The sequence below is a fragment of the Symphalangus syndactylus genome, chromosome 12 (assembly GCF_028878055.3).
Source record: "Symphalangus syndactylus isolate Jambi chromosome 12, NHGRI_mSymSyn1-v2.1_pri, whole genome shotgun sequence".
Taxonomy (NCBI): domain Eukaryota; kingdom Metazoa; phylum Chordata; class Mammalia; order Primates; family Hylobatidae; genus Symphalangus; species Symphalangus syndactylus.
Genome location: NC_072441.2, coordinates 72,075,653 through 72,093,176, shown reverse-complemented (window position 1 = coordinate 72,093,176; position 17,524 = coordinate 72,075,653). Strand labels below are relative to the sequence as shown.

At 42.9% G+C, this 17,524-nt stretch overlaps 1 protein-coding gene and 1 pseudogene across 1 annotated transcript in view; one reads left to right on the top strand and one right to left on the bottom strand.

Annotated features, from left to right (window-relative positions):
- LOC134734847 (glyceraldehyde-3-phosphate dehydrogenase-like) overlaps window positions 1-13,995 on the top strand; it is a 51,139-nt gene extending 37,144 nt beyond the window's left edge. Inside the window, exon 2 of the mRNA XM_063628219.1 lies at window positions 13,203-13,995. Coding sequence (XP_063484289.1) covers window positions 13,540-13,995 — 456 coding nt within the window. The 5' untranslated portion in view covers window positions 13,203-13,539. The remainder of the gene's footprint in view (window positions 1-13,202) is intronic.
- On the bottom strand, window positions 1,444-8,731 carry LOC134733867 (3 beta-hydroxysteroid dehydrogenase/Delta 5-->4-isomerase type 1-like; annotated as a pseudogene).
- Window positions 13,996-17,524: the final 3,529 nt, after the last annotated feature.

The following is a 17,524-nucleotide window of genomic DNA, read 5'->3' as shown; positions in this document are numbered from 1 at the left end:
TGTGTAGGAAAGAAGCCATCTTGATTTTGGGTGTGACTCTCATCATTGCTATCACACCTAGGTGCAGAGGGACACAGCTTCCCCTCCACACACTCTGACCCCACAGCAACCTCCTCACCTGCTTCAGTTCAACTTTGTCCCTGATGCCCCTGAGACTGGACTTTTTTGTTTGTTTGTCTTTACTGTTGCTTCTTTGGTTGGTTATTAACTATGTCATCATTGAAGTCCCCAAACTTGTTCTGATTTGCCTCCACTCCTCAGGCACATTAAGAATAATAAGAGGGCCAATGATTAAAAGGGAGATGGAGGGAAGGAAAGTGGCTAAGGAGATGGAAGAATAAAGGAAGAAAGGATGTCATTCAAAGGAGAGAAGGATAAAGAAAAGGGAAGAGGCAGTTAAATCTTGGGATGTGGGATAGTACACTTCCGCTTTTTGAGCTGAATAGGAGGTGTATTTTGAAGAAGTTCACACTTGTTCCCTTAACTTGCCCAGGAACCCATGGTGAGGCTTCATTATGTGATTTGAAAGGGTGAAATGCAAGGTTATTAATGACCAGAATGGCCAACACACATATAGCCAAGTGTGTCCTAGAGATCTTCAAGGAAATTGGCACTAAAGCTGGTGGAAGCTGGATGCATTTTTGCTTGCTCTCTCCTGCTCAAGACCATTTGGTAAGGCATGCAAGCCCTTCCAGATACCCCTCAGGGAATTTCCTGAGTTCTAGAGAATCCCCTGCATGGGATTGTGCAAGAAGGAGGTAACCCAACTAAGCTAGGGTTCTCCCAAAGATTGGCACCCCATGCTCCAGTGCTCTGCCACACCACTGACAAGACCAGTTCAGGCTGTTTGATTAGGTGGAAAGATAAGGACTTTCAGGGTCAATTTCTTGATAGCAGGCCTAGCCACTAATCAGTTGACTGTGAACAAATTTCCTCACCAATAAAATGGAAATAGTCACCCTGCCTCATAGGTTTCTGATGAGTATTAAATGAGGTAATATATGTCATATGTAGCTCATGCTGTACATGCCTGAAGTAAAGCAGAGCTTATTCAGCCTTCAACCACCCTTCCTGACCCTCCCACTACTCTGCCCACCCCCTAACCCCAGTTTCATGCTGCTCTTCTAAGTTGGAGATGGTGATACCCGGAAATGAAAGGGAAAGGAGGAAAGTATGTATTAACAGAAACTATACCTCCCTCCAGGTTAAGCATTAAAACATTTATTGCTCATTTCCTTGAACTGTGTGAAGAAATAGGAGACTTAAAAGAAAAGAAATCCTTTCTCATTTAGGAGGAGAAATGTAGTTCTAGTAGTTAAAAGAGACCCTTAAGATAAAAGAGACCACAATTGTTCAGAATCAGCCACTGAGATTTGGAAAAAGCAAATCACATTGTCTGTCCTCTGGTATATGATTAGGACAGAAAGCTTCTGGTTGGGCCAGGGAATGGGCAGGTTTTTTATGAGGAAGACAATAAGCTGGGCATTGTGTGAAAGGGAGGCAGCAGGACCTGGGCTTATGTCCTTGTCACATTCTGTATGAAGCCAGGAGGATGGAGCTTGATGACATCTCCTAACAATACTCACATGCACATCTCTGTCATCCTTAAATCACTGAGTCTTGGACTTTAGGGTCTCCTTGTGCCGATCCACAAGGGAACCAACCCACTCCATGGTTTTCTGCTTGCCTCCCTCCCAGCTGTAAAGTGGCTTATATGCCAGATCTCTCTGAGCGTTCTTGTAAGAGGAGGTAAACATGCTATTTGACAATGTCACTGTGTGGCAGTCGAAGGGCGGTAGATAGGTGCAAATTGGCCTGAGCAGGAGGCTCACTATTTCCAGCAGGAAGCCAATCCAGTACATCAGGGATAAAGGAAGTCTCCATCTGGAATCAAGGCAGAGGCCAAACTCTTTACTCAGGATGTAATTAAGGTTATCTTAGCTTTGGTGAGGTGTGTCATCTGAGATATAGTAGAACTGTCCTCAGACACTTGGGGCCTTCTTGGGGTCCCGCAGGGCCCTCAAGGCCAGAATGTGGGCCCAGGCCACGTTGCCAACATAGACTGGGTTGACTGTGGAGAACTTGCTGACACTCGACAGGATCCCATTGTTGTTCAGGGCCTCATTTATATTGGCAGTAAGAAATGGGCTTCCTTCCCCATAGATATACATAGGTCTTAAGGCACAACTGTACAAGGTATCACCATTTTTCAGAGTCCACCCATTAGCTGCCAGCACAGCCTTCTCAGCAAGCATTTGCTGTATGGATATGCAGCGGGCCATGCGTTTTCCAGAAAGTCTTCTTCATGGGCATTCTCAATGATTTCCTTGTAGGAGTTGGGCCCGGCTTACTGCAGGGTACTGGTGTAGATGAAGACTGGCACACTAGCTTGGACACAGGCCTCCAACAGGAGCTGGGTACCTGCCCAGAAAGAGCATGGTTTCAGTATCAGGAAGTATCCCTAAGGGAGGGCCAAACAGATGAACAGATCTATGTGCCCCACTCCCCACTCCCAAGTGCAGTGGTTGTAACAGACTCAGGATACATTCTTCTGTGGCTCTGACTGACACTGGGCCACACTACAGCCATAGGAAAATCACAAAAATGAAAAGAAACTGACATGTGGGTTCTGGAGAGCAAGAATTTTTAGACTTTTGGGTTTCAAGAACGTGTGTGTGTGTGTGTGTGTGTACCTTAATTTTGGAAAATGACCTAGGGTTATCACTCTTTGTTTTGCCAAGTAAAGACATTGAAAAATTATGATTTTTCATCAATACCATTAAAGACAGATCATTTAAAATTTTAAAATACTCTGAGTATATGGATAGTCCCAGTCCTTAGGCAGAAAAGGGCAGTGGAAGAATTCACATGACACACACACACAAATCCACAGTATGCAGGCAATATACACTCTTCAATATACATGAAATTGCTGACATTTTCCTCATTTTGTTGAGGACTAATAAAACTTTGTCACAAGGACCATCTCTGGAGTCACTGAGTAAACAGTGGGTTGTGGGAACATGCTGGAGACCCACACTCTTTTCCTGATTGTGTGTTCCCTGGGAGAGAGGCTCCCAATTAAAGTCTGTGTGCAATTTGAATTTCTGGAGAGACAGTCTCAGGCTTTCAAAAATTAATCTAATGAGGGAACAAATTTGGAGTTAGTTTACCTTCAAGGGGGAATTGATCAACATTGTGAAGTATTTTCTAAGCCTGGGAGTGATAATGGTTTTAGGAAACAGGTGTCTTTAACACTTTCCTTGTCATTTCATATCTCTTGTTGTATGGAGCTGTGGAGAGCAGGAATTAAAATAAAAAACTGGTTACTCTTAGCATCCTCTTTGCATTGTAGGGGTACTTAGAGGTATGGGTAAGTAGCAACTGGAAAGGGTTTTTTTTTTTTAGATGGTGCTGGAGACTCCAAAGCAATTAGTTGCTTTAGAAAAGGAGTTTGAGGCTGGGTGCAATGGCTCAAGCCTATAATCCCAGCACTTTGGGAGGCAGAGGCGGGTGGATCACCTGAGGTCAGGAATTCAAGACCTGCCTGTCTACTAAAAATACAAAAAAAAATTAGCTTGGCATGGTGGTGGGCACCTGCAATCTCAGCTACACTGGGAGGCTGAGGCAGGAGAATCGCTTGAACCCGAGAGCTGGAGTTTGCAGTGAGCTGAGATCATGCCATTGCACTCCAGCCTGGGTGACAAGAGCAAAACTCTGTCAAAAAAAAAAAAAAGAAAAAGGAAACAAAAAAAAAAGAAAAGGAGTTTGAGTAGACTGAATGTGGAGGGCCAGGCCAGGGGTTGGAGTGCTGTAGTGCTGAAGACTGGGTTCTGGAGATCAGAGAGTGAGAGTGCATTAGAAGATTCCTTAAGGAAATGTGTCTGAATTTAAAGTAGGTTGGAAAGCCAGGATTCAGAAAGACCACCAAGCATTTAAGGGATGAGGATTGAATGAGGGTGCACTTTGGGCACCTGGCTGGAAACAGCTATGTAATAGCAGACCCTGTGGTGAACTGAAGAGATTGTATTCTGGACACTGGGAAACTCTTGTTGTTAAGAAAATATAGTGGGAAGGCATGCGCTGGATAATTCTGTCCTGACAGACCTCTGTGAACCAGCTTTGCTATTTCTCTCAAGAGGATTTCTTCTTTGAGGTGGGCAGAAGCGCTCTGAATGTTCTCATCAGCCTGCACACAAGGTTCAAAATGATGACTATGGTGGCACCTGGAAGGTCAGATTCTGGTCCAGGGAGCCAACGGGTAGCTGGATTTCAAGAGTCTGAAGTCAGAGATTAGTTGACTTTTGACTGGGGCCACATTAGAAAGAGCTTCCACAGCCTTTGGAGTCACACAGGAGTGAGTTTAAAGTTGAACTCTCCTACTTACTTACTTACTTACTCAACTGTGGGACTTTGGACAAGTTGCTTGCCATTGCTCAGTCCTAGTTTTCTCATCTATAAAACTGAAAATAGCAGCCTTGAGTTCCCCCAGTTGGTAGTGATCAGCAAAGTCACTTGGCCCAGAGCACAGCACGTGTTCAATGGATAGGCTTCTCTTTCCTTCTTGTCCTTCTTTCTGATCCTCATTTCCCTACATTGCTTTATCTCCTCCCCAGGCTACCCTACCTTTCACATTGACATTCCTGACAAACTCTGTGAGTGACTCCGAAGATATCAATGATACAGGCGGTGTGGATGACGACCGATACGTCCTGGCAGGCTCTCTTCAGGAGTGGCTCGTCCAGAATGTCTCCCTCCAGCACTGTCAGCTTGGTCTTGTTCTGGAGTTCTGTGTGAGCAGAGGTTTGGTCATTGGAAAGATTTCTGTATCTAGCTGAGAAGTTTTCTGATAAAGGTGATGTTACATAGGTGCTCAAGGACAGTCAGAGCGGAGTGTTAGAATGGAGGGCATGCATTCAATGGAAAGAACAAGCAAACAAAGGCACAGAAATCAGCATGTGCAGCAGTTTACTAAGAAACAGCAAACATCTGTTTCTATCTTATCTCATTTCAGAAAAGTAATCTGAGCAGTGAGCTGTCAGGTGTGCCTAGAATATAAGCATTGCTAGAGTCATGGGAGACTCACCACATTTCTTAAGGAGCCTAGGGTGATTGTGGAGAGTTGGGTGTAAGAGGGAAAAAGTGAATTTAATTTTGTAGGTGATGAGGAATCAGGTATGGAATCATGATTTTGGGTCTCCAGCATCATGTCAAAGAAAAATGCTCATTGCTATTTGGAATAAAAGAGAAACAGGTCGGGTGTGGTGGCTCACGCCTATTTCTTTTTGTATTGCAAATATAAATAAGCAATTTTTGGAACTTTGGGAGGCCAAGGCGGGTGGATAGTTTGAGCCTGGAGGGTTGAGACCAGCCTGGAAAACCTGGTGAAACCCCGTCTCTACTAAAAATAAAAAAATTAGCCCTGTGTTGGTGGCATCTGTCTATAGTCTTCACTACTCAGGAGGCTGAGGCAGAAAGATGGATGGAGATGGATGGAGCCCAAGAGGTGAAGGTGGCAGTGAGCTGAGATTGCACCTCTGCACTCCAGCCTGGGGGGTAGAGCAAGACCCTTTCTCAAAAAAAAAAAAAAGAAAGAAAGAAAGAAAAAGAGAGAGAGAAACAGAGGCAGAGTTGTGGTTTAGGTAGTTAACCTTGGCTTGAGGATATAAAATGGACAGGTATAGGGGAAATGAGAAAGCCAGGTGATCAAGTGATTAATCAGAATGTCTGTGCCAAAGTTTAGATGAGGACTGGAACCAGAGTCCAGCAGTGGAAGCAGAGGAGGGGAGAGATACACCAGGTTAGAATTTCAGACCTTACCTTGAAGGTCCTGGTACCTATTGGAGCTGGGCTGAGAGGAAAAGGAGAAGATAAAATCACCCCTATGGTTTCCTGCTTGGGCAACTAGGAGGAGAGTGGAGCCATTACTAGGGATTTGAGGATGGGCGTAAATGATGAATGTTATTGAAAAACTATTATCAGATATCATCAAAAGCAGAGAGCAATGCTGAAAATGAGTTAGCTGCCAATGAACTAACATCTCAGCTGTCCAGTGTCTAGCCAAGGGCAGCAGATACAACATCCATATCTTCAGGCTCCTCTGAAATCCACAGGAAGTAACGCTGCCAGTAGAGTTGTCACCCGGAATTAGCCCACAAAATGAACACCATGCTATGTGGAGCTCAGTAAATACTCTACACTCATTCGTGCTTTATAGTCTGCATATGGCTCACAGCTTGCTTATTTCCTTTTACAGCTATCTCATGAGGTAGGTATTTTGAGTCCCACTTTATTGCTGAGGAAACTGAGGCTCAGACAAGTTAAAGGACAGATCTAAGGTCAGGCTTCTAGGAAGGCTTAAACCTGCCCACCCCACCAGAAGCCTTGTATTCTGTACCCCAGGTGCAGGACTGGTGTTTAGAATCAACTTTTCTGAGAAAGAGTAAGAATAAGCCAGTTTAACTGAAATTGGCAACAAAGTCCAAAGAATTGTAAGAGTGAAATTCAGAGTGAAAAAAATCAAGGCTGGAGAAATTCCTTGCTGGGGTACAGGTGGGACCATTTAGTCTCCTAATGCCTGTGCCATGTTTTGTCTACTCCCAGCCCCTTCCCATAGTCAGGCAACTCCAAGAAGGGCCTGCATTGGGAGGAGTCAGGGTAGAGGCTGCTGGGGAGGAGGTGGTAACAGCCTGAGAGTGGAATTTTCTCTGGTTGTATTTCCCCCTCTTCTCCCTTCTCTGCTGCCTTTCTCTGCTTCTCCTTTGCTGCCGACTTCAGACAGACTGGCTCAAAGAAATTGCTATTTCAAAGAGGAAGAAGTCCAAAGTAGAGATAAAAGGACTCTTTGCGAACGAGTTTGCAGGGATCAAGAGGCACCAGGAAAGGGGACTTTGTTGATGGAGCTATAGCTTCCTCCTAGAAGCTGCTAGACTAACTACTGCTTAAGCGCACAGATGCTGCACTAGACTGGGTTTGGTCAAATCCAGCTTTACCATATTCTAACTGCGGGACCTTGAACAAGTTAATTAACCTCTCTCTGGCTGTCTCCTCATCTGTAAGAAAGGAGGATAATAAAAAGCCTATCTCATAGGGTTGTTATGAGGAGCAAATGAGTTGACACATGCAAAATATTTAGCACAGTGCCTGACACAGAAAGAACACTGAAAATATTCTCTGTTTTCATCTTCATGCAGGCCCCTGCCCATTCATTATACCTTCTGAATTTTCACCATAGGAGAATAGTTCCCTTAGGCTGAGCATTGTTTTTTGTTTGTTTGTTTGTTTTTTTCTGGTATCAGGTGTTACAGTGCAAATATTGGTGAGATATAAAGATTACAAACATTTAATATTGGTCATATGTTAATCAAAGACACCATTAAAACAGAAGGTAGAGGAAATCAGACATTTGAAGAGGTCAGAGAAGAGTGAAAGAAGAGTAGATTGTTAGGTGTGGTCCTGAGTGCTGTCAAGTGGGGGCTTTTCTGTGGGTAGGGGAGTACCCTCTGGGCAGCCAGAGCCCACATGTAGACACACAGTCCCCCCAATCCCCTGGGTTGGGGAGGTGGACAGGGAATTGGTTTGGGGCACACAGAGAGGCAAAGAGAGAGTCTGAAGACCCACTTTGCCTGGCATCAACCCAATGGCCAAGTGATGGAGCCTCTGGAAGGAAGCTCTGGCCTGAGCGTTGCTATACATTGATCAGATGGCATTGGCAAGTAACTTTATGTTTCTAGAACTTGATGGGTTCATTGTCCAGTTGGATGTGACCCATTTTGTACCTTCCTCATGGAGTTATTTGCACAAGGAGTTGCTACAGCAAATTCTGCAATCAATTCCTTTGGGGTATTGAGCAACAGAGAGAAATGGTTTAAAAAAAGAGCCATTTATAAGAAATCTAAATGAGGCATATCTGGCCTCATACTGCCTCTTACTCTCTCTCTGCTCTGTGCTGTGCACTTGTGCACACTCTCTCCCTCTCACTGATGCCCTCTCTCTCTCCTATCCTCTCTCTTTCTCATTCATTCACTGACTTTCTCATTCTCCTCATTTTCTCTCTCTCTCTCTGACACACACACACAAACCACACAAACACTTACACACTCATCTTTACCTTTGCTCCCTTTTATTTTGCCTTCACTAAAAATCCTAAGGAAGCTTCCAAACAAAACAAAGTCCAGCGCAGTCTAGAAAGGCAGGACCCGCTGGTGAGGTCTTTAGGGTAATGGTGTCCTTTGTGAATGTTGCAAAGCAATCGCCAAGACAAAAAGCTTCAGACGTAAAAGAGTTATAGGCAAGAAAGAGAACAGATGTAGGATTTTCTTAATAGAAGAAGAGAGGCCTGGAGGCTGAGGTGGCTGCCTCTCAAGTTCTGGGTCAGGGCCAGAATCCAGTCTCTGGACACCCCGTTCAGTATACTTCACACTATGACATTTTATGCTATTTAATATTTCCTTTTTGATGACTTTGGATGTGGGATTGGCCTAGATTTTGCTACAACTTTCCATAACTTGCTAGACAAGGTCCACCTCCCCACACCCATGCAGGATTTAAACTGGAGCCACACAACTATGACTCAAGTTTACTTACTAGAAAATTCCTCCCTCAATCCTGGTCTGAAGGCCCTGTCCAAGGCCCTGATCTCCTTCAGCTCTGTCTCCTCCACTAACAGGCAGATGATCCTCTGACCCAGAAACCCTCCTGCTCCTGTCACAAGACAGCTCCAGCCTGTCATGGCCAATCCAAGGTAGCAGGAAACACTCTGCAGGAAACAGAAGATGCTGGGGAGAAGATCTTATTCTAGAGTGCCCCTGGAGATGGCTAAAAAGGGAGATCAGATATTTATACACTCACACAGATGCCTTTTTACTTCCACCCATTTTTTTTTTTTTGCAAAAATTCCATATCCTCACCATTGCCAGAAGTAGCTGAAAAAAAACAAAATAGCTCTAATCATTAGTTAGATTATTAATCGCTGGACAGAGTAGTCAGGGTGCTGATTGCCTCATCCTTTGAGGCAAGCCTGGAGCTTTGTGCACTGTGGCTTCCGGCTCAGCCATTATTACCATGAACTCCTGCCACAGACTCATTGCTCTCTGCTCCTCCAGGATCCCTTTTCTCAGAAGAATAGTGACCTTTAAGTTTTATCTCCCAGGAACAGAAAGAGAAGTTTAATCTCCCAGGAACAGAAAGAGAAATTCAAGGCTGCAATGTGATAAAGAGTCTTGGGTTTAGACTTAACAAGACACTGGTCAGTTGATACCAGCTCTCTGGGATCTGCAATCTGTGAACTTAAAGTAGACTGGGAGAAATCTTCAAGTGCAATGTGAATTCTGACCTTGTGCAGTGAATACATTTGGAAGGAAATCCACATTAGCACGTTATCTCCTCTCTCAGACTATCATTTGAGATGTTGCTCCTGCCTTGCAAGGTCTAGAAATTTGCAAATTTGCAATGATGACAGCTGCAATCACTAAGTTTTATGTGAGGTGACTTTCTCTCCTACCCAATATACCCAAAACCTCAATTGCAATTTTCCCCTGGAGAGCTCTGGATTCCTAGACAAAGAACATCATTGAAGGGAAGCTATCTAGTGATAACTGCTTAATTATATGGCCTGTACCACAAGAGTGGGGATTTCTGGTTGTATGACCCAGTGACTCTTATCATAGATGTTTGAACTTATCCCATATTTTTGGCTGCAAAACCATTCTCAGCAAATTCCTGAACTGAATATGCTGTGAATGCTTCTGTAGCCTACGCCTGACAACTGCCCAATATCACTACCATAAGCTCCCCAAAACACTTTCCTCTATTTTAAAAAATCAAGATGTAATTCGTATGCATTAAAATGCCCAGATCTTAAGTGTTCAGTGCCAATGAACTTTGACAGTTATATATGCTCATGTAAGTACCACTCAAAGAAGATAGAGACCATTTCCTTCACTCCATAAAGTTGTTTTCCAACTGTTCCCTGTTATTTCCCTGCCCTTTGCCCAATCAATCTCATAGGCAACTATTTTCTGATTTTTATTCCCACAGAATTTCCATTTTCTATTTCAATTTCCTATATTGTCATAATTTATTCTTCTAAGATCTCTGTGGTTCTGGATATATGTTTAAATATAAAATCATTTTAAAATTAATTTTGTGCATGGTGTACAGAAAAATTAACTATTGATTTTCTCTATTGTTTGTTCATTTTTATATTTATTGATTTTCATAATTGGATTACATTTATTTTTGGATTTATTATACTCTTATTTTTCAGTATTCTTATGATGAAAGCATAGATAATTGACTTTAGTCTTTTGCTCATTTCCACTATAGGCATTTAAAGTTGTAAATTTCTCTCTAAGCACTGTGTCAGCTGTATCCAACATTTTGATGCACTGGGTTATCATCACTCAGTTAATGATGTTTTGAATTTTTTCTTGTGAGTTAGTCTATGACCAAAGTGTTATTCAAAGTATGTTGCTTGTTTTCTAGGATTGGGAGTTTTCTAGATATCTTATTGTTATGGATTTCTAATTAAATACTATTGTGGCCAGAGCATATACCCTGTATGATTTTGATCCTTGGGTATATGTTGAGACTTGTTTTATGATGCAGCATATGGTCTATGTTGCTGAAAACGCCATAAGTACTTGAAAAGAATGTTTTCTGAAGTTGTTGGAAGTCATACTCTACCAACGATTTGATTTGAAACCCCACTCTGGGTCTTGCCCTCTTCCCACGTTGTAGACATTCACCTAATACTTGGAACCTGACTACAAGTGCTTCAAACCCACTTGCCTAGGAAAGGTTCGCCTTGTGCTGCAAGGTGTAGCAGCTTGTTCTCTGAAGCTATCAGAACTAGCTACAGGCCCTGGGTCTTGCTGAGACTTGTGGAGCACTGTCTGAGGCCACCCCGGTGCATCGCAGGCCTTTGCCTGCTGTAGCAGGTGCTGGAGTGCACCTTAGATAGCCCTCATCTCCTTCAGGACAGTATCGCTCATTCCCTCAGCTGTTGAGAGTTTTGGAGGCTAATAGATCAACCAGTGTCTCTCTTGGAGTCTCTGAATGGAACCAATAAATATAAGCTTTCTTTAGACCAATAAATATCTCACTTTCTTTAGGAAAATGAGAAATAAAACAAAAGGCAAGACTGATGTGAGCCAAACTACCAATTTTCTTTTATTTTTTTATTTTTAAAATTTTTTTCCCAATCATAAAAGCTTTTATTTTAAGATAAGTATTATGCAAACACAGGATGGAAATCAGACTCACTGTAATTGGGATGAAAAGGCAACTCTAAGAAGAATGCTCTACATATGACACCTATTGCATTTTTATGCACTAGCCTTGCATTCCCTTCCCTTCTTCCTCATCTTTGAAGTGCTAAAGGTAATTACACTAAAAAGTTACTACCAGGCTTAATACGAGAGAACCATGTGTGTAAGAAAGCAAGACTTTCAGATAAGCAATCTCCAAATATTTTCTATTTTATATGCATTTATGATTTTTCTTATAAAGAGAGAGTGTTTAATGTGCAACATCTGCAAATGGAAATAAATCTACCTTTCACTCAAGCCCAAATAATCAAATATAAAATACAGACAATACAGCAAACTACAATGGCAGCAGTGATTCTTAGGGCAGCATGTGCAAAATCCAGTATTTTGCTATCTACTTACATCACTGTGGTCAGAAAAGAAATGTGCCAAAACTACCTTTCCCATTCCACTTGAGCTGGTACAATCCCAACAAACATCTCCTGTGACATTAAGTTGAACAGCTTTACTGAGGCATAATTGATATATCATAACATTCACCTGTTTTAAGGCACAGTTCAATTACTTTTAGTAACATTTTAGAGTTGTGTGACCATCATCACAATCCTGTTTTGGAACATTTCTATCATTCCTAAGGAATTCCTCATGCTTATCAGTTGCCACTCCTTATTCCAAACCCCCCCAGCTCTAGGAAGCCCCTAATTGATTTTATGACTCCACAGATTTGATTTTCTGGACACCATATAAATAGAATCATACAATATGTGGTCCTTTGTATCCGTCTTCTTTCACTTAGCTTAATATACTTTTGTGGTTCATCTATGTTGTAGCACATATCAATATTTCATTCCGTTTAGGTGTCAAATCCTATTAAATTTTATGGATGGCTCCCATTAGTTTATTCACTTATCAGTTGATAGACATTCAATGTGTTTCCGCTTTTTGGACTATTATGGATAAAGCCAATATAAATATTCACATTCACTTGTCGTGTTGACATACATTTTTACTTCTTTGCAGTAGACAGGTAGGAGTGAAACTGCTAGGTCATATGGTAAATGTATGTTTAATGTTTTAAGAAACTACCAAATTGTTTTCCAATGTGGCTGCCCCACCAATAATGCATGAGTATTTCAATTTTTCACATCGTTGTGTTTTCAATTCCTCCAATTGTTACTGTCTTTCCTTTTTATTATAGCATTCTGGTGGGTAAGAAGTGGTATCACATTGTAGTTTTGATTTGCATTTCCCTGCTGACTGATGATGCTGACCATCTTTTCATGTTCTTTATTGACCATTCCTACACCTTTTTGGTGAAATGGATATTCAAATATCTTCCCCATTTTAAAATTGGGTTATTTATCTTTTTGTTGTTTAATTGTAAGTGTACTTTATATTCTAGGTACAATTCTTTATCAAATACATGATTTGAAATTTTTTTCTTAGTCTGTGGCTTATCTTTTCATTTTCTTATTGATGTCTCTCAAAATGCAAACATTTTTAGTTTTGATCATGTCTCATTTTTAAACTTTTTCCCTTTGACCAGGAAAAGTTGGGGTTTTGCCTAATTCAAGATCATGAATATGTTAATCTATGCTTTCTTCTAAGATGTGCATAATTTAACCCTTACATTTAGGCCTATAATCAATTTTGAGGGAATTTTTGCTTATGTGTGAGTTAATGGCCTAAATTCTTATGGCCACTTCATTTTGGCATAAGTAAATTCAATGAAGGAAAGGATAGTCTTTTAAAGAAGTGATACTGAGACAATTGAATCATCCACATGCTCAGGGAATTTCAGCATGCTGTGTAAAGTGATGCCAATCTGAGCCATACCCTATAGGCATCAGAGTTTGTAAAGACTTTCTCGATATGATAACCATGGGTTAAATAATATGCTGTAGCTAGTTCTCTTCTCTTCCTGTTCCACAGGCAGCCACATTGTCCTGTTTTGCTCCAGCCACATCCCTGAGACACCATGGTGAAGTTGAGGGCCCGAGTCAGCGGATTTGGCTGTATTGGGTGTCTGGTCACCAGGGATACTTTTAACTCCGGTAAAGTGGATATTGTCACCATCGATGACCCCTTCATTTAGCTCAACTACATGGCCTATATGTTCCAGTATGATTCCACCCATGGCGAGTTCCATGGCACTGTCAAGGCTGAGAATGGGAAGCTTGTCATCAATGGAAAGCTAGATCCTACCAAAATCAAATAGGGCGATACTGGCACTGAGTACATTGTGGGGTCCATCAGTGTCTTCACTACCATGGAGAAGGTTGGGGCTCACTTTCAGAGGGGAGCCAAAAGGGCCATCATCTCTGCCCCATCTGCTAACATCCCCAGGTTTCTGATGGATGTGAGCCATAAGAAGTATGACAACAGGTTTAAGATCATCAGCAATGACTCCTGTACCACCAACTGTTTAGCACCCCTGTCCAAGGTCATCCATGACAATTTTGGTATCGTGGAAGGACTCATGATCACGGTACACACCATCATTGCCAGCCAGAAGACTTTGGATGGCCTCTCTGGGAAGCTGTGGCATGACGGTCACAGGTCTCTCCAGAACATCATCCCTGCATCTACTGGTGCTGCCAAGGCTGTGGGTGAGGTCATCCTTGCCCAAATGCAAGGACCCTATAAATCCCCTATGGGAATAAATCCTCTGGAAGCACTTTCCTTTCTTAGGGCACTCTGCACATTTACTGTGCACAGCACCTAACATGTCTCATATTTCATCTCCTCCACTGGACCACTAAACTGGGAGTAGAAATGGAAAATTGGAAGTATTACTCCTGGGTCCAGCCTGCATATTTGCATGCTTTCCCCCCCACAAGGTTTAATTTATTTAAGAAATTATAACCTATGATAAACATACAGAAAATTTGAGAATATGGTATAATAACGTATATTTGTGACATATCACCAAGAATGAACAGATTTGCTGCTGACACCTGTCCACCCACTTTTTAAAGTGTATAAAATATTACACATACAGTTTGAACACTACCCCATGCATCCCCCTCCTGCAGCAGGTCTTCACGCTGCTTCTTCAAATTTAGAGTTAGTCATTAATATTTAGAAATCAAGAGATTTCACATAAGAATTGGCCTCTGGCCACTTTCCTGTCGATTCTCACCAGGCCATCATGGGCTCCGCACCTCACCCCAACCATTGGACCCTGCCTGTCAGGTCTGTGGCTGACTCTTGCACCTGAGCTCCCTCATCTGCCCTCTGTACACGCTTCCCAGAAGGTGAGGGCAGGGAGCTCCTCATGCCCCTCATCCTCCTCTGCACCACTGCCCAGGCTGTGCTCCCTGCCTGGACCCAGGAATCCAAGTCCTCATTCAAGCCCCTTGGGCTCCTGTGGCTTTTCCCAGTGACTTCAACTTAGCTCCATTCTCTGTACTCATATACACCTAGCCCTTAGGCCAGTGGCTGAGCACTTTCCTGTGCATTCATTCATTCCCTTGCCAGGTAACCTGCAGAGCCACCTAGGTGGAGAAAAGGGACCCAAAAGTCCCCACCAGGTCAGGTTTCCTTGTTCTTCCCTCTGAGCCTTTGATGTCTCCATGTGGTGCATTGCATGAGGTGCAGCAGAGCTTGGTGCAGGAGCTCTGCCTACTTGGCACCCTCAGGTGTATGAAAGGATGGCACATTTTGTTGGCTACAACACTCCAAGGCCTTTTTGTTTGTTCAGTTGAGACTGCTGGCCCATCTGATTCCCTCGTCTCTTCGAACACCCCTTGCTGCCCGTTGGAGATATGTCCTTTTCCTTCCCTTCCCTGTGAAAATTGCCCTTGTGGTTTTATAGGAGTGGGGTTTCACTGGGCTGAAACATAAGGGGGAACGGCTCTTGCCCCAGATTCCACCACCCTCCTATCCTTCCCATGCTGTTTGTCATTAATATATGGATGGTGTGCATGCCTTACAAGAGCTGGATGGATGCTGACTCTTGTATTTTGTGCAGCAGCCAGGGAAGAATGGGTGTTCCATTTTTCACCTCACCCCACTGCCTGGGGCCACTGCACCCTGATGCTTGTGCTGATCATCTGTTCCTTAGGGTTTTGAAGGTGGTGGAAACTTGTTCATCTAGGCCAGAATTACTTCCTTTTTCCCTTCAGAACAAACACTGAAACTATCTCCTTTGCAATAATCAAATTCAACTGATTAATGATCTGTAAATTTCCTGTGTAAGAAAGAAGCCATTTTGATGTTGGATGTGACTCTCTTCATTGCTATCACACCCAGGTCCAGAGGGAGACAGCTTCCCTTCCCCACACTCTGGACCCACAGCAACCTCCTCACTTGCTTCAGTTCAACTCTGTCCCTGACGCCCTGGACAGTGTTTTTTTTTTTTTTTTTTTTTTTTTTTTTTTTACCTATTGCTTCTTTGGTTGGTTAATGACTACATCATCATTGAAGTCCCCACATTTGTCTTGATTGGTCTCCTCTTCTCATGGAAATTGAGAAGAATAGGAGGGCTAGTGATTAAAGAGGAGATCGGGGTAAGAAAAGAGGCTAAAGAAATGGAAGAATAAAGGAAGAAAATATGTGAATGAAAGAAGAGAAAGAGAAATGAGAGAGAGGCAGTTAAATCTGGGGATGTGGGATAGTAGACTTCCACTTCTTGGGCTGAATAGAAGGTACATTTTCGGGGAAGCTCATGCTTATTCCCTTTACTTGCCCAGGAACCCATGATGTGGCTCACTGTGTGATTTGAAAGGGTGAAATGCAAGGTTATGTATGACCAGAATGGCCAGCACACATATAGCCAGGTGTGTTCTAGAGACCTTCAAGGAAATTGGCACTGAAGCTGGTGGAGTCTGGATGCATTTTTGCATCTCTCTACCCTGCTGAGGCCCATTTGGTAAGGCATGCAAACCCTTCCAGATGCCCCTCAGGGAATCTTCTGGGTTCTATAGGGTCCCTTGCATGGGATTGGGCAAAAAGAGGTAAACCAAATGAGCTGGGGCTCTCCCAAGAATTGGCACCCTATGCTCCAGTACCCTGCTGTACCACTGACAAGACCATTTCAGGCTGTGTGATTCAGTGGAAAGATAAGGATTTTCAAGGCCAACTCCCTGGTAGAAGGCTTAGTCACTAATCAGTGTGACTGTGAACAAGCTTCCTCACTGATAAAATGAGAATAGTCACCCTCACCTCATAGGTTTGTGAAAGAAAATTAAGTTTTGGGACCCCAAACTCATTTAGCCAAAGGGAAAACTCAACCTGGGAACTGGGTCATGCAAACCTGCCTCCCCCTTTTGGTGCCTAAATAAGATGGCTACAAGATGAAAAGCTACATGCCTCCCCCGTATTTTGCCCACAAGGAAATTTCTAGTGAGCTGTTAAAACTTCATCACGGCAATGCAAATTGATAACTTATCTTTACAGGTGCAGTCATCCAGGCTGCCAGACACAAATGCATATCTGATTGTTCCCCTACCAGTGTTTTCTGTGTTACCTTATGTATAATGCAGATTCCCTGCATTTTCCCTCTGCCTCTTTTATGTCCTCCTATGTAAAAAATGCAGATTCATTGAGCCAGACAAGGGCGTGAATGGCTATTTTTCCCTCCCCTCCCCTTACATAAAAACTGTGTGCTCCTCAATATCCCACTCTTTCCCCCTTTGAATTTGGAACACTCAAAATCATCTACAGAGAAAGGCATAGACCTGTCTCCTGGATGTGCCCTTAACTTTAACAAATGAATCTGCTAAAATGATTGAGACTTGTCTCATCATTTTCCTCGACTGACCTCTGGTAACCATGGAGGGATCCTGAGTGAAAGTGACCTGGCCTGTGGCAATTTGCCTCTCGGTGCTTGGTACCTGCTTGGGCACTTTATATCCCAAACTGACAGGACGATTTGCCGAAATCAGGGACCTCTTTCCTCCAGGGATCCCTTCTAATATTTTTCAGTTAGGGGTCTGAGGTTTATTTGCTGTTAAAACAACTCCCCTTTTTCTGTGGTAGTTCTTCTACTTGCTTCCACCAAGGAAGGTGAGCTCTTCTGCTTCTGCATCGGTGGAGAGTGGTCTGCAGCTTGGGCCCCATCACTAGGTAAGAAACCGGTTTGGGATCGTGTCTTATCAATTCTTTTAAATGACTAAAATTAACATTAACAACCAGCTGGTGTTACTTTCCTGCTTACACTTAGAGTGCTCAGTGTGATCATTGTTAGTTTTGCTTAACTGTTTTGTTGTTTGTTTCTGTGTGTGTGTGTATGTTTATATTTCAGTCTTTTC